Genomic DNA, 18,159 nt, shown 5'->3' with positions numbered 1-18,159 from the left:
GCAAAGGCAGAAAGTCTTTATTAATTCTACCCCTGCCTAGGGTCCGAGCCGGGGCACCAGCGCAGTGGCACTCGCTCGTTCCAAACTCGAACCCCGCTCCAAACTTCTTTCCCAAGTTTTATACTCTAGCCCAGCTATGCAGGCAAGCACCCTTTGCCCTCCCCCACCTCCCTGCTCCCTTGCGTAAGTCCTCTTTTGCCGTTGCGGCATCTCCGGGGTGGTCGGGTGGTCAGTTGGCCATCTCCCATAATTACAGGTAAGACCGGTCTGTTCCCGGGAGGTGCGTTCCACTACGGTCAGCTCAGTTCCCGGGAGGAGCATTCCACAGCGGTCAGGTCGGTCGGTGAGATGAGTATCATGAGATGTTGTACCTAAAGGATGAAAACCTCCCTCGGGACCTAGCCTTGCTTTAATGTTTACCATAAAATGTTGCATTCTGGCTTTACTCAACCTTACATTTATTGCTGTATTCTGTTTTTCTCAACCTTACAATAGCACTCTGTCCTCTGAGACATTTCAAAGACATCATTTTAAGTAAGTTCCAAGAGTTCCCATCCTTTTGGCTCCCCAGTAGTGACAAACACCATAGTTGCTTCCCTAACTCCCACTTTGCTGGCTTCCAAGCAAAGTCTGTTTCTCTTAAAAGAGGCCAAAAATGACAGATACTCACTTACATGACTTCCCTAAGCTAGGAGTGGCCACATTGTCCAATTATGGGTAGAAAGACTTATAGGCAAGACTGTGCTAGTAAACTAGTCTCCTGGCAGGGGTAAGGGGGGCGCAAAGAGGGGAGTCCTGGTTTGTAGTGTTTGCCAAGTCTCCTGTTTTAAATGTCCCCACCATGGCCATTTCAACAACCAGCTCACAGATTTCTAGAAAATGTAATCATCTGTTTCCACAAGCAGGTACAAACTGGCTTCAGCAAAAACATTGTTAAAAGGAGTCTGCTGGGGCCAGGGACTCGTGAGAAATAATCCTGATTAAAAAAGGAGAGATGCACACACTTACACATCCTTGGATCTTGCCTTGGAGTAAGGTTATAGGATATGGTATGTGGCACTGAGGTGCCAATTGTGTGACAATGAGGCAAAAAGCCTAACACACGTAAGCTGAGGGAGCCAAAGGATAAAAGAACCTGAAAATCAAGAGCCCACAAATAAACCTAAGCAAGCATAATAATATAACTGGCCCCTTACCTTATACCAGATATAAAAATTAACTCAAAATAGATCGAAGACCTAAACATAAGAACTAAAACTCTACAAATCTCATAAGAAAACAAAGGGGTAAAAGCTTTAAGACATTGGATTTGGGCAATGATTTCTTAGATATGACACCAAAAATATAGGCAACAAAAGAGAAAACAATTAAGTTGGTCTTTATCAAAGTTAAAAACTTTTGTGCATCCAAGGATACTCTCAACAGAGTAAAAAAGCAAACCACAGAACCAAAGAAAATATTGGCAAATTATATAACTTGTGAGGGGTTAATATCCAGAATATATAAAGAATTGCTTCAGCCAAAACCGATTTGGCTCAGTGGATGAAGCGTCTGCCTACGGACTGAAAGGTCCTGGGTTTGATTCCGGTCTAGGGCATATACCTTGGTTGCGGGCACATCCCCATTGGGGATGTGCAGGAGGCTGCTGATCAATGTATCTCTCTCCTTGATGTTTCTAACTATCTCTCTCCCTTCCTCTCTGTAAAAAAAATAAATAAAATATATTAAAAAAAAAAAAAAAGAATTGCTACAACTCAACAGCAAAAATAAAATGACACTTAAAAATGGGCAAAGGATTTAGAGGACATAAATTTCTCCAAAGAACACATACAAATAGCTATGGAAATGTATATATCGAATACTAATAATTATGGAAATGGATATCAAAACCACAGTGAGGCACCACTTCACACCCATTAGGATGCCCTTTGTTAAAACAAACAAAAGAAGTGTTGGTGAGGAAATGGAGACACACTGGAACCCTTGTGCATTGCTAGTGAGAATGCAAGATGGTGCAGCCACTGTGGAAAACAGTATGGTGGTTCCTCAAAATACTAAACATAGAATTATTGTATGATCCAGCAACTCCATTTCTGAGTTATAGCCAAAAGAACTGAAAGCAAAACTCAAGTAGGTATTTATACACTAATATTCATAGCGTCATTATTCCAACAATAGCCAAAAGATGGAAATAATCCAAATGTCCATCAATGGATGACTGGATAAACAAAATGCGGTGTGTATACCTAATGGAATATTTTTCAGTCTTAAAAAGGAATGAAATTCTGACCTATGCTATAACATGAATAAATTTTGAAAATATTATGCTAAGTGAAATAAGCCAGACATAAATACTGTATGATTCCAGGTACAGGAGGTACCTAGACTAGTTAAACTAATAGAGACAGAAAGTCAAATAGTTGTTACCAGGGGGTTGGAGGGAGGGGAAGTGGGTAGTTATTATTTAAAGGATACAGAATTCAGTTGGGGATGATGAAAAGGTTCTGGAGATGAGTAGTAGTGATAGTTGTACAACAATGTGAATATACTCAATGCCATTAAACTGTACAATTAAAATGCTAAACTTTATTATGCATATTTAACCAGAAATTTTTTTCTTAAAAAACCTACTTCAAAAAGACAAACTCTGCCCTAATTGGTTTGGCTCAGTAGATAGATTATCAGCCTGAGGACTGAAAGGTCCCAGGTTCAATTCCGGCCAAGGGCAGGTACCATGGTTGCAGGCACATCCCCAGTAGGGAGTGTGCAGGAGGCAGATAATTGATGTTTCTCTCTCATCAGTGTTTCTAACTCTCTATCCCTCTTCCTTCCTCTCTGTAAAAAACAATAAAATACATTTTTTTTAAAAGACAAATTCTGGAACCACCTACCTATAACTTCCTGTTAAGTGAAATAAATTTTTTTTTTGCACAATTCACTTTTATGTTTTGTTGTTATTGTTGTTTTATTGATTTTAGAGAGAGAAAGGGAGAGGAAGAGAGAGAGAGTAACATCAATCATGAGAGAGAATCATTGGTCGGCTGCCTCCTGCGCACCCAATCCGTGACCTCCTGATACATGGGTCAACGCTCAACCCCTAGGCACGCCGGCCAGGCATGTACAAATCACTTTTAATTGGGTATTTCATTACTTGCAACAAAAAGCATATAAACTGCTGCATAGAAGCTGGGTCAGTGTGAGCAGAGTTCCCTATTGGGGCTCTTAATAATAAATAAATAAATCCCTTTCCTGTGTATTAGGTACATGGAGAGAAGGACTGAAATAGAGATGGAGACTAGTCTTTCTCAGCCCACGCCTCCTGCTGCTGAACACGTATTACAGAAAGAAATGTGCCCCAGGATCGTCTGATGCTTCTCCTGTCCTTGGGTGAAATAGTAGTCAGGTGTGTCAATGCTGGGACTCAGAAGGGCATAACTATCACCACTCTCAATCTCCAGAACTTTTCCATCATCCCAAACGGAATTCTGTATCCTTTAAATGAGGCCCGCGGCCCGCGGTCCACCGGCTGCAAGTAAGTCCACCCAATCAGCCGACTGGATAGCAGGAAGCCAGAGCGCTTTCTTGAACTCAACCAGCAACTCCCACTTTAAGTTTCACTTCACTCTCTTGTCTCCCACCCTTCACACACACCACACACACACACACAGCCTGACTTCTATCACACACACACACACACACACACACACACACACACACACCATTCAGGGTTTGACAAAAGGGAACCCCAGATGGAGAAATGATTGAGAAGATGTCACCCAGACAAACAAAGAACTTGACTCATTCCTTACAGTATGTAATGAGTGCCTGTTGCTCTACCTCAAAACCCGGGCAGAGCTCCCGGTCATAGGCCTCATCTCTGAAGGGCCTCCGGCTCTGAGCAGCCTGCTAAGGAAGTAGGAAAGCAGGAGGAGCCAAACTTCAGAGTCACCAAACTTTTACCAGGTACCAAGGGGATAGCAGCCATGGCTATGAAAAGAGGCCTATGGGGCAACAGAGAGAGAGATTGATTTCAGAGAGGGTGAGAGAGATAGAAACATGAATGATGCGAGAATCATTGGTCTACGGCCATACCACGCTGAACGCGCCCGATCTCGTCTGATCTCGGAAGCTAAGCAGGGTCGGGCCTGGTTAGTACTTGGATGGGAGAATCATTGATCGGCTGCCTCCTGCACAAGCCCCACTGGGGATGGAGCTGCAATCCGGGCCTGTGCCCTTGACTGGAGTCAAATCTGGAACCCTTTAGTCCGCAGGCCAAGTTTCTATTCACTGAGTCAAACCAGCTAGGGCATCGTCAAAGTGCTCTGCCTTTCGCATTCAGCAAACAGGATTAATTCAGCAACAATAATCCCTTGTTCCAAGCTCACGCCACGCCAGGCACTGTGCTAAGCTCAGGATCAAGTATGGCTGTGCTGCTCTGGCCAAGCCTTCAGAACAACTTCTGACTCAGCGGGAGGGAAGGCAGGGTAACGAGTATTTAACCAAACATCTCAGTTGCCGGAGGGACCAGTGTTCTGGCTGGGCCAGGTAGACCGACCAAACAGCTACCTGACATGACTGTCGGTGGGAGGAGGCCAAACCAAGTCTCACTCTGGTTCCGGGACTCTGCTTTCCTCCTCCAACAAGGGCTAGAGGAAACCTGGCTCCCGTGACTGATAAGAGGGTAAAAGAAGCCCAGACGCAATGAGGCAGAGACAGTGTTGCCCTGTTTCTCTCTCTTTCTCTTTCCATATTTTCCTTCTCCTCTCTCTCTCTCTCTCTCTCTCTCTCTCTCTCTCTCTCTCTCTCTCACACACACACACACACACAGAGTCTTGGCACAAATAATCTACCAACTAAGCCAGCTCTAGGACAGGGCCAACCTGCCTTTGAGTCACTGATTTCTCTCTTCCCCACCCCACACCCATGTGTCCAAGCCTGAGTCCCTGGGTCAGGGCCCAGAGCCATCCTGCCCAGAGCTGCCTGCTCAGTCTTGCTTCCAGAAGCATGTTTCTCTACTTACACTAAGATAGTCTGTCTGACTTTCTTCTCTGTTCCCTCCGTTTACGACATCTTCCTCCACCAAAAATCCCTTCCCCGGTCTCTGCAGGATGCACTCCCTTTGTTCATGAAATAGGAACACCCTCCAGTCCCTCGGGTGACAGGAAGAAGCACTCCAGTTTGCATGTCACATCGAACTCATTTCATGTAGGGCCACGTGGAGAACCACTTCACCTGCAATGAAAGCTCCCCTGGGTCACCCCTTTCAATACATAAATGAGGACACGGGGGCCTGAGCCAAGCAACTTGACCAAAATCTCCTAGCTGGGTAGTAGCAAAGCCGGAATAAAAATTCCTAGTTCAGGGGGCAATGTTAAAATATGTACACAGATAATAATTTAATTTTTAAAATGTAAAAAATAAAAATAATTTTTTTTAAAGTGGCAAAAAAAATAAGACAAAAAAATTCCTAGTTCAGGTCACTGGTTAGATATTTTGCTTTTCTAATGGTGATATTTCAGGTGCCTGACAAACATATGAGAAGACATATACTACGTGAACTTCTTAGAACACTCCACTCACACAGGTAGGCTCAGCCAGTTTCTTCAGTGCCAAGACTCATGTGGCCTTGCTGGAGTGGCTCAGTGGTTGAACAGTGAGTATCAACTTATGAACCAGGAGGTCATGGTTCGATTCCCAGTCAGGACACATGCCCAGATTGTGGGCTCAATCCCCAGTAGAGCAGGAGGCAGCCTATCAATGATTCTCTCTCATCACTGATGTTTCTATCTTTCTCTCCCTCTCCTTTCCTCTCTGAAATCAATAAAAAATATATTTTTTAAAAAAAAGACTCCTCTGGGCCCAGTGCTGGGGTTGCTGAGATCTAATCATTTGACAAAAAGGCCAGCTGAGGTTAGGGGCACAGATATGGAGCAGGCTCAGGTGGGTCAGCCTATTCCTGACTAGCAGGCCGGACAGTTAAAAGGACAACCAAGCCCAACCTAAAGTTCAAAGGCAGGCAAAACGGGCCCTGGCCAGGATGGCTCAATTGGTTGGAGTGTCATTCCATACACTAAAAGCTGGCAGTTAGATTCCCGGTCAGAACTCTCTCTCTCTCTCTTTCATATCTCCCTCTCTCCCCACCGCTCCTTCTCCCTTCGACTCTCTCTCTTTAAAAAAATAAAAATAAAAATTTTCGAAAAGAAGAAGTGGGGGACGGGAAGGGGATGTGGGAAAGACCTGAGGTCACTGCCTCAACTCAAGGCCCCGCCCCCAGCAGCACAGGCAAAAGGCTCCTTCCCGGAGAAGACAGGCACATCACGCATTTCCCAAAAGAGCCTTGCAAAGCCTGGTGTCAGACACGTTCCCCTAGCCATAAACAACAGGCCCGCTTCTTATCAAAGCTGGCTCTGTGCCACGCCGACCCAGAGGCTGGGTCAAACTTTTGATTGCCATGAGGTAGTATCCAGCGGTCACCAACCCGTGCTCTGTAGACCACTAGTGGTCCGTGAGCTCTGAAAGGTTGGCGACCGCTGGTAGCCCATGTTTCTTTTCTCCTCCACTACAGCAATAATACCAACTAGCATTTCCAGAGGACTTTCTAGGACGTTCAGCCTTCTGCTAAGAGGTTTAGTACACTAAGACTACACAGCCGACTGTGGCACTCTGGGTGCCTCTGCTGCCCACTGCCTACCACCACCTTGCCCAACTGTCCAACTCAATCACCAAAAATGCATGAGCATGACTTCCAGGGAACTTCTGAAGGGCTCAGGGGGTCTCCATGTCATAGCAGCTCCTAGGGATCAGGTTCAAGGTTGCACAGAAACACTGTTTAAGGAAAGATTCTGCCAATTCAGCTTAGGACATATACAAATAATGTGTGTTAGCCACATCTTACTCTATGCAAATGGCACGCCCTTGGGCCATACAGTGTTCAACCTGCCCACCTTTGAGTGGTATCCCTGAACTACTTTTCCTAAGTCTAGACTATCTAGGTAGAAGAGAGCTTAAAAGATTTACTTCTAAACTGACGGATGAGCAAGTCGAAGCCCAGAGGAGGTGGACACTTGCCAAAAAGTCTTGAACTACAAGTGACAGCAGCACTGGCTCCTGGTCTCCAGGTTCCCTGTCCATTGCCCTCTTCACTATTCCAGGAAACCTCCTCTCAAGTCACCGGAGGCTGACCCGTAGGACTGATGGCAGGACCCATAAGATTGTGCCCAGGACCTTTTCCTTCCAGTACATGTAGATAAAGATTCAGGGGGAAAGGAAACACAAAAACAAAAACTCAGAGGACAGCCGAAACGGGTTTGGCTCGGTGGATAGAGCGTCGGCCTGCAGTCTGAAGGGTCCCGGGTTCAATTCCGGTCAAGGGCATTTACCTTGGTTGCGGGCACATCACCAGTGGGGGGTGTGCAAGAGGCAGCTGATTGATGATTCTCTCTCATCGATTTTCCTCTCTGTAAAAAATCAATAAAATATATTTTTTAAAAAACAAAAAAAAACTCAGAGGACAGTTCTAAAGTTACTTCTTCAGCCCTAGCTGGCTTGGCTCAGTGGCTAGTGTTGGCCTGTGGGCTGAAGAGTCCCGGGTTTGATTCCGGTCAAGAGCACTTAACACGAGATCTACCCTCTTCACAAGTTTTTTTTTTTAAATATATTTTATTGATTTTGTACAGAGAGGAAGGGAGAGAGATACAGAGTTAGAGACATCAATGAGAGAGAGTGATCGATCAGCTGCCTCTTGCACACTCCCCACTGGGGATATGCCCACAACCAAGGAACATGCCCTTGACCGGAATCGAACCCGGGACCCCTCGGTCCCCAAGCCGATGCTCTATCCACTGAGCCAAACTGGTCTCGGCCTCTTCGCAAGCTTTTAAGTGCACAGTGCCAGGTTCTTAACCACAGACGCTAGATCATCCGGCAGGTCTCCTGAGCTTATTCCTCTGAGCTAGCTCTCAGGAACTCCTCACATTAGACCCAGTCAGCAGCCACCTGGAAGGCACACACTAAGAAGTGGCTTCCTTCGGAGCACCTAATTACTAATAATCATGATCTGAGCAAAGAAATAGAATTTCATATTAAGTTCACACAGAGCCGGAGCCCTCGCTGTACATCTCAGTAGATTCTTGGAGTGAGAGCATCTCTTCTTAGAACTGGAGCTTACCTAATGAAACTTAATTTTATGGAAGAGGAAACTGAGGTTCAAAACGTTGAAGTGAATATTTAAGATCACACAGCTACTAAGTCTTTTCTTTTCTTTCTCTTTTACTTAATTAGAATCATTTTTCCAAATCCCCAGATTCAGCTTGTGGTGCACTAGGACCCCCCCCCCAATAGATCTCTTTGTACCAGTCACCTGATGCTACAGGAAATTTCATAAACTCCTCACATATCCACCATTCACAAATTTTCCTGGTCTTCTAAATTTCATTTCTATAATATCTGCTCTTGTTTTAAGGGTCTAGCACAAATTGGATACATAGCAGGCATTTGATACATAATCAGTTAACTAGTTATTTGATTCTTATTAACATATCCTATATAATAAAAGCCTAATATGCAAATTGGCCAAACAGTGCAGGACTTGGTGGAATGACTGGTCACTATTACATGCAGTGACCACCGGGGGGCAGATGCTCAATGCAGGAGCTGCCCCCAGCCGGCAGGTCCAAGACCAGCCAAGGCAGGTGCCAGAGGCCCCCCAAATTGCCCTGCCAGTCACCCCCACAGAGGGAGGTAACCAGTGGCAGCAGGGCAATCAGGGGGCTTCGCCCCAAGAGGAAGGCTACTGGCAGCAGCAGGGTGATCAGGGGTGAGGCCAGGAGGCAATGCTAGGTTGGCCAAGGCAGGTGCCAGCAGGGGTCCCGATTGCCCCGCTGATCTCCCCACAGATCGGCCCTGATCACCAGCCAGGCCTGGGACCCTACCCGTGCATGAATTTCATGCACCAGGCCTCTAGTGTTTTCTATAATGCCTTGGGGAATGTGGACCGGAGACACTACCCACTGGGTATCATCAGCATCCCAGCTAAGTGGAGTACACAAGAATGTTGGCAAAGTGAGCAGTGGGGCACTGCATGCCCCTTAGGCCTTACTTGCTTAGTCCTCCTCCATCTTTAAGACTTACTTTCAAAGTTGGAGCAAAGCCAGCTTTTTCAGGAAGACAGCATTGTTGTTTACAATTTAGGAACCAAGAGAGGTACGGATGTGGCCTCATAGGTTTCTGTTGGGCAATAGGATTTCTTCCCATGTCGGAAGTGACTGGATTTCTTCAGAAGCACCTTCCCACTCACCTTCTTTATCTTGCTTCTCCACGGCACTGAGATGGACCTGGTTAAACAAAGGTTTTTCTAACAGAATGAAGATTACCAGAGGGGAAGGGGGCTGGGGGAAATGAAGAGAGTAAAGGGAGTCAGATAGATGGTGACACAGGAAGACTAGGCTTTGGGTGGTAAGCACACTGTGCAATGTATAGATGATGTATTATAAAACTGTACACTTGAAACATGTATGTTTTTGCCCCTGCAAATTTAATTTAAAAGAATAAGGGGGGTGCTAATTCTGAGATAACATGAGGTCACTCACTTCCAACACACATAGGTATATGCACCCATGTGTATACAACATATTCATATACACTGTGGATTAACTAGAAATCTGGTCAGTGTGTCCTCCAGGTTGACATTTAGAATTCACCGATAGAGTGTTGGCCTGAAGACTGAAGGGTCCTAGTCAAGCTCATGTGTCTGGGTTGCAGGCTTGAGCCCCAGTAGGGGGTGTGCAGGAAGCAGTCAATCAATGATTCTCATCATTGATGTGTCTCTCTCTCCCTCACCCTTTCTCTTTGAAAATCAATAAAAATATATATTTTTAAAAGAATAAATAAAATTCACTGGCACAAAGTTTTAACAGTGCTTATCTTTAAGAAAAGGAAGTACAGAACAGGAAGGGAAATTGTTTTGATTTTATGTGCTATTTGAATTTTTACTGACATCGTATCATGATGGTGGACTCGGGAAATATATTAAGCAACAACATGTGTATGTGCGCATGCGCACTCACATACACACACACACACACACACACACACATACACACACACACACACACACACACTACACAGAAATGCTAAATAACCTATATTTTTAATATTTAAATAAATATCTGACACAAAAAGCAAAGAAAGAGAAGAGAGTGAGATTTCTAAGGGCCAGAAATGAAAAGTAAACTTAGAAATGTATTAACTTACACTAATCATTCGAGAGATGCAAATCAAAACAACGAGATACCATCTCACACCTGTCAGAATGGCTATCATCAACAAATCAACAAACAACAAGTGCTGGCGAGGATGTGGAGAAAAAGGAACCCTTGTGCACTGCTGGTGGGAATGCAGACTAGTGCAACCACTGTGGAAACAGTATGGAGTTTCCTCAAAAAAGTTAAAAATGGAGCTCCCATTTCACCCAGTGATCCTACTTCTAGGACCATATCCTGTAGAGAGCATCTGGGAAGCCACATGGAGCATTTCTTTAATTATTGTCAGCTGAGTCCAATGGCATTGGCAGAGCCACATCCTGGAAACACACCATGCCAGAGGCAGGTAGTTTGTCAGCCTGACCCTTAGCTCAGGTGCAGGGGATGGGTTTCATTATCTAAGTTTAGCCAGGCACAAGGAACGGACACAATTATTCAGGCTTAGCCAGGAGTGATGATTACAAAGAAGCCACAAGAATGAAAAATTACAGCTTCATCTTTAACCATGATTTCACATAATTTCCTTTGTTTTTAAACTCTAGTAAAACTTCCTGGAATTATATTGTATAAAATAAACACACTGAACCAGCTCTGGGTCACTGTCTCTCCATCATAGGGCCAGCTGTCCCGCATGGTCCCAACTCTCTCTACTGCTTCTGTATCTGTCTCTTTCATTCTCTCAATCCCCCATCACCCCTACTCAGGACTCCTGTCTGCTCTCTAGCCGTGCTGGACATGGTAAAGAGAGAAATATTTATAATATCTCAAGAAACCAGAAACACTAATTAGAAAGAATATATTCACCTCTATGTTCATAGCAGCACAATTTACCGTAGCTAAGATTTGGAAACAACCTAAGTGCCCATCAGCTGATAAGTGGATTTAAAAAAGAACTGTGGTACATCTACAATGGAATACTACCCCGCGATAAAAAAATAATAATAATAATTAAAAAAATAAGGAACTTTTACCATTTGCAGCAGCATAGATGGAACTGGAGACCATTATACTAAGCAAAATAAGCCACTCTAGAGAAAGATAAATATCACGTGATCTCACTCATATGTGGGATATACCTGGTACGTCTGGGTTCCAGACACCATTCTGAATCCAGACCTATTATCCAGGACCAAAAACCCATCCCAGGGCCCTGATGTCAATCCCATGGCACGGACCTGTATCCTGGGGCCAAGATGACCATCCTGGGGCCCAGACCACCATACTAGGGCCCAGACTCCATCCTGGGTACCAGACCTCCATCCCAGGTCAGACTTCAGATCGGTCCCCAACCTCATGGCAGGATGTGTAATTCCTTGACAGGACTCGGAACTTCCTCCAGAGCCTGACTTCTATGGCAGGACTCAAAAGGTTATGGCAGGACTCACACCTAAATCCAGGTTCCAGACACCATTCTGAACCCAGACCTACATCCCGGACCCAGACTCCAATCCCCAGAGCAACCAAAGGACTTGTATGCATGCATATGAGCATAACCAATGGACACAGACACTTGGGGCAGTAGGAGCTTGCCCGGAGTCGATATCTGGGCAGAATGTGTGAGGTCAAGAGGGAGGTGGAGGGAAGGGAGGGGAAGGAGACACATGTAAAATTTTAGACAGGAAAGAGAGGGAGGGAGGAAGGGAGAGAGGGAATGGTTTTTTGTTCCAGCCAGTAACTGGATTAAATAGCAGTGGCTACTGTTGTAGTCACTAACCCACCCTAGCCATTCACTCTATTTCTGACACTTCTCCCTGAGACTCACCAACCCCCACATTCATCCCAATCTGCTCCCAATGCCATCTTGAACCTCCCTAAATCTCACTCACATCATTGCCAGCCTTTCCCTATTTCTAAATCTCTCCCTGTATTCTGACCCTCCACCTTATCCCAAGTAGCCATGCCATCCCTGGCTCCCCATTCTGACTCTAACCTCAACCCTGACCATAATCCCAATCTTGATCTAAATCCCATTCCTGAACCTTACTTCATCCCCAACTACAACAGCAACGGGGGTCTTAGAGGGTAGTAGAAGTGTCCCCTGAACAAGAGCCAACAAAGGAAGGCCTGCTCTCCTTGGCCAAGAACTCCTTGCTGATATGTATTATCACTCAGGTCTTCATAGCAGACTGGGCTAGATAAAGGTGGTTGATAGGTTTTACGGAAGACGAAGATGGGCAGGGCCAGGATCAGAGATAGGGCCCAGATACCTAAGCATATGAACTTGACCCAGTGCCGCTTCAGAGTCAGAGTGAGTATGGCATGAACAATGGCCAGGTAGCGGTCCACGCTAATGCAGGCCAGTAGTAGAATTCCACTGTAGAAGTTGACTTTCTTCAGGGGTGAGTCCACCTTGCACAGGGGTGTGCCAACAATCCAGCCCTTTGCCTTGGAAGTGGCCCAGATAAACAAGGTCAGGACAAAGAGCAGGACGGCCATAGCCAGGTTCAGCAGGTGGACATCATTGACAGAGCATTGGCCTGGCTGTGTAAAAGGACCAGCATCACTAGGGAGTTTCCCAGAAGGCTCAGCAGGAAGACCAGGGCATAGATGACGACCACAGCATCCCTACTGAGTGTCTCAGGGTCAATGAGACAGAGGCTATAATATTTTTCTGTGGGTGGTGTGCCAGTGATGTTTTCAAAGTAATCCCATTCATATGAAGGAAGCCAAGATTTGATGTAGTTGAAAAATTAAGAAAGAATTGTGATTTGTAACTCAAATTCAAAGTCACTCTCATCAAGAATGTGAGAACAGTTCTAACCAGTTTGTCTCAGTGGATAGAGCATCAGCCTGTGAACTCAATGGTTCCAGGTTCGATTCCGGTCAAGGGCATGTATCTTGGTTGCGAAAACATCCCCCCAGCAGGAGGCAGCTGATTGATGCTTTTCTCTCATCAGTGTTTCTAACTCTTTTTCCCTCTCCCTTCCTCTCTGTAAAAAAATCAATAAGATATATATATACCGTGTTTCCCCAAAAATAAGACATCCTCCGAAAATAAGACCTAGCGTCTGGAACAATAAGACAGCCCCTGAAAATAAGATCTAGCGCATCTTTGGGAGCAAAAATTAATATAAGACACTGTCTTATTTTCGGGGAAACAGGGTATATATTTTTTAATGTGAGAACAAACCTAGCTGGTTTGGCTCTGTGGATAGAGCATCGGCCTGCAGACTGAAGGGTCCCAGGTTCCATTCTGGTCAAGGGCACATGCCCAGGTTGCAGGTTTGACCCCCAGTGGGGGGCATGCAGGAGGCAACCAATTGAAGTTTTGCTCTCACATAAATATTTCCCTCTTTCCCTCTCTTTTCCGTTCTCTAAATAAATAAATAAATAAATAAATCGTTATCTGAGTTTTCCGCTCTATGGATGACAATGCTTATTCTCTTCCTTTTCTAATATTTATTTCTGCTTAGTTATTCCTTACATTCCCTAGCAGACCACCTCTGAAAGCTTCCAACTTGCCTGGTACACTTAAAGGGGAAAGGATTTGACTTCTTACAGTAGATTCCAGAAGGAGTCCCTGCAGGAAGGCTCACAGGAGTGTTCCACTGAGGAGGAATTTGGAGCTATCTGGTGGGAAGGAATGTGTACTTAAGCTGAGTTTGCAGAAAAGGCACACAATTTTTACTTATATTGAGAGTTCCTTTGGGCTGGCCTGGAGGCTGGTGGAGATGTTGATGGAAATTTGGAGGGAGAATTCAACCCACTCCATTCCAGCCACCAGCATTTCCTTTGCACAACCACTACCAACAATTGGTTGGTTAGAATGGCCCTGGAGCTGGGGGCATAGGCCACCTGGGGTCTGGCTGGACATCAGGGGGATCATTGGGGCAACTAGTGAATGGAGGAGGTGGGGTTCATTCTGCTCCTCTCTCTGTTCTGAAGGACAGCTTCACTGGGAACCTGCCTCAGCTGCCCCCAGCAGCTAACGTCGTCCTCTGGTACTTTAATCCCTTCTCCATTATCACATGAACCCTACTGCTCTGTGATGCTGTGTTTACCAGTCAGCACTTCCCACTAGGCCAGGCATCTGAGATCCTCCACCAGGGAACAAGTGCTCAAGCCAATGGTGTGCGATGACACTAGACAGATCTCCTATGATTCATGGGTCATGGATCTCCACTAGGATTCAGAGTGTCTGTCAGTGCGGGTACATGGTCATGGTCATGCCTAAGGTGTGCCTGAAAGCTTCACTTGCATACATCCAGGCTGGTCTGTCTGGCATTGCTCTTTCCAAATCATCCTCTATTGTTTAAAGTTAGTGCCCATCTGTTCAAGTGCAAATTATGCACCTACCCATAAATGCCAAATTTATCATGCCACTGGTGCCTACCATTCTGCCCCGGGGAAGCATTTTTTTTTAAGGCTAAGTCATGCTCTCCACCCGGTTCTCTTATCATTTATAAATAGTAGCAGGAAGTGTAGGAGATCATTGCCTAGGGCTACCCATGCTTTGCTTTTATTGCCCTGGGAATATTATAATCTAATGCCTAGACTAAAAAGGACTTGAGGATGGGAAAGTCACAAAGAGAGTGAACATTCCCCCTATTAATCATCTAGAGAAAAGGTAGCTCGTGAGGCAGAAAGTAGTGACTGGACACAGAGAAAAGAGACTGTCTGGGGCCTGGACTGCAAAACGCCTGCAGGTCAAGAGGCAGCTACAGGGGGAAAGTGTTGGCCACCAGGGGGCAGCAAAAGACCCACTGAGAAAGTCCAGGACAAGCAGCCATATTTTTTTTTTTGAGCAGCTGTATCTTATATCTATTTTTAAGCCCCTTGTGTTTAATTTCTTTCTGCTTTTCCTAATCCCTCGGTCAAGCCAGTTCAGCATTCCAGTCTGTTTAGACTGACTGAGAATTAGGAAAGACTCTGGTCCCCCCTCCAGCCTGGAGGAGCAGCAGTGGTAGCTTAGGTCTCCAGTGGGAACACGATATGGGGGTCAAGAATCGAAAAGAATCTTTGCCTTCATGGCAAGAAAGAGCATTTCATTGAGGAGAGAGAAGGGCACATGTACATGGGCATGAAATAATGTTTTATCTACTCAAAAATGTTCCAGCAAGTCTTCCCACCCAACTATCTTCCAACCTCACTTCCCACTTCTAACCGCTCCATCACAAACAGATCTGTAATGTTCCTAATGGGAAAGCATTTTTCCTTTCTGTGCATAGCATTCAAGCCCCAAAGACACGTGGAGGTCATGCATCGTGATATGTGAAGCCTGAACGTCACTCTGATGGCAAAATGCGGAGGCCTCTTCTTGTCACTCTGTTTTTGAAATGGCAGCTTCTGTGCAAGACCACATGAACAGCACGTATGGCTGTGAGTAAATCGATGTTGCCGCGTCAGCTTTGATGTTAAACCTGAGGACCAAAGTGGAGGCAAAGAAGGGGGAGGAGAGGATTCACCCCCCTCCCCAGGGGATTACCCCATTTCCAAATGAGAAGTTCAAGGACAAGCACGTGGCCTAAGATGATCCACTCAGAGCCAAGTTCAGGTCGGTTGTTTAACAACATTGGGAAAACAAGTATGCAGTCTTGTTGCTGCTGGATGTCATTTTGCTACCACAAATGGCAAACCAGTCCAAGGACAATAATTAACATACAGAGGAAGGCAGAGCTCAGAGAACCACAGAAACAGGGGCCAGGGGCCTGAACAAACCAAGCGCCGAGGTCATCTTATCACTGTACTTTTCAGTTACGTGAGGCAATAAATTCTCTTTATTGTTAAGACCTATTCAAGTAAAGTTTTCTGTTACCCACAACCAAAACTGTGCCCAACGGAGAGAGTTCTAGAAACAAAAGGTGATCGAGAATGAGAGGAGAGGAGAGGAACGTCATTGCATCTCAGGATCCTGGCTGTGACAGTCAGGATAATGGCAGGACATAACAGAGATAGGACCTCTTGGGTGCAGACCTCCTGTCCCCAGTTGACAAGCTCTGGTGGAAGCCAGAGAAGAACTTTGAAAGTTGAGTACATGAGGGATCCAGAAATCCGTGCTTTGAAGTCAGACAGACCATAATTCAAACATTGCCCACCCCCCCTTTATCAGTTTGTGATCTTAGACATTTGTTAACGTGTATCCAAGTATTCTTATCCATAGACATGGGGATAATAAGACGTGCCTCATGGTGCTGTCGTGATGATGAATGAGATAAGGGTACAGGATCTAGAACCAAACCACTCACTTCCATGCAAATCCCAGCTCTGTCCCATGGCCAGTATGTCCACGGGAAGAGTAGATACTTGCCTTGGGCCTCGGTTTTCTCATCTGTAAAGTGAGGATGAAAGTAGCATTTAGCTTATAGGATGGATATGAAGATCAGTGAGTTAATGCATGCAAGTGCTTAGCACAGCATCTCACAGATAACAAATGTTTAATCACTTTTATCCATCTTTATACAAAATTCTCATGGTCTTATTGGGGAAATATGTACCAAACACACTAAACAATACAGACAATGACCCTGCAATCCCACCTAATAAAAGGGAAGGAAGGAACGTAGGAGGGAAGATAAAGTGGAAGAACAAGTTTATCACAGGATTGTTCATAATAAAATTGGGTAATCATTTCAATGTCTTTCAAAATGCTTTTATACAAAGTATAGTAGAACTATAAAATGGAAAACTATGCTTCTATTTCGATCACTGTATCTCAAGAGCCTAGGAGGTATCTTAGGAATTAGGGTTCAATAAAAAGTTTTTGAAGAAAGAAAAGCAAAGAGAAAAAGAAATATGGATTATATTTCTAGAGACTGGAGGACCCACCACGACTTGCTTTCTGTTTATTTCACCTCCAGCCTCTGGGAAATAATACTGGAGGGAAAGTGGACTCCACCATGGCCATAAAGAAATGACTTAGCCAAAACTGGTTTGGCTCAGTGGACAGAGCATTGGCCTGCACACTGAAGAGTCCCAGGTTCGATTCTGATCAAGGGTATGTACTTTGGTTGCAGGCACATCTTCAGTAGGGGGTGTGCAGGAGTTTCTAACTCTCTATTCCTCTTCCTTCCTCTCTGTAAAAAATCAAATATATATATATATATATAAAGAAATTACTTAGCGGAATGTAAGACCTCTAGCTATACTGGAAAACCAATTTAGATAAAGCAAAGGAAATAATAAAAAAGAATCTAGGCCTGATTGCCAGGGACTGTCGTTGCAAGAACAATCCAGTAGAGGGCAGCATTATCTTCGGTGCGGGTGTTGAAATAATCCAGGTGAAAATACCTTGTACTCCCTAGAAGTGGGATTAGACAGCGAACATCTTGCACCTAGTACCACCCTTGAAAGTTTGAAAACCTTTTCCATTCTCCCCTGCAAGTCCTTCCAGGTTAGCCTTTGGCAGAGTACCAGTGCAGTTTGAGATGAGCGGTTGAGGTCTGTCACCCACATGTCACTCAACTAACTAATCACTGGCTTCAAGAACTGAATAGTCAGTTCTGTTCCTGTGATCCTCACCCTTTTCCAGCCCGCTGACCCTTCCTCCAGAGCAGTGTGAACCCATACTTCCCAACTGCACCTTTGCATACACTCAGCAGAGCAATGAAAAGGTACAGTTCAGAGAACTAAACATTTTTCCATTTTCTTCCAGCTCACTTTTTGGTCCTCCAGCACTTAGCTCGGCCTGCCTTCACAAAATCCCATGGACTCGGTGGCTTATACAACAGCTACTTGTTTCTCACAGTCCGAAGGCTGGGAGTCTGAGAGCAGGGTGCGGGTGAGCCTGTGCTGTGGTGAGAGCTCTCCATCTGGTTTGCAGACAGCCGCCTTCCATGCCGCCGTCTGCTTGCACAGTGCAGAGAGAAGGAGCTCTGGTCTCTTCTTCTTCTTATATCATCCTGGGGCCCCACCCTCGTGATCCATCTAAACTTAATTGCCTCCCAAAGGCCCCACATCCAAC

The 18,159-nt window shown here is 45.2% G+C and overlaps 1 protein-coding gene across 1 annotated transcript; it reads right to left on the bottom strand.

The window, feature by feature from the left end:
- Positions 1 to 12,254: 12,254 nt before the first annotated feature.
- On the bottom strand, positions 12,255 to 12,949 carry LOC118709185 (C-X-C chemokine receptor type 1-like; the record flags this gene model as incomplete). The annotated part of the gene is given in 2 exon segments (XM_036421099.2): positions 12,255 to 12,730; positions 12,733 to 12,949. Coding segments are annotated over 2 exon segments (693 nt in total), but the record flags the coding sequence as incomplete, so codon positions are not given.
- Between the last annotated feature and the right edge of the window lie 5,210 nt (positions 12,950 to 18,159).

This window comes from Pipistrellus kuhlii, unplaced genomic scaffold, assembly GCF_014108245.1.
Source record: "Pipistrellus kuhlii isolate mPipKuh1 unplaced genomic scaffold, mPipKuh1.p scaffold_m20_p_7, whole genome shotgun sequence".
Classification (NCBI taxonomy): Eukaryota; Metazoa; Chordata; class Mammalia; order Chiroptera; family Vespertilionidae; genus Pipistrellus; species Pipistrellus kuhlii.
This window is presented reverse-complemented; position numbering and strand designations above follow the sequence as displayed.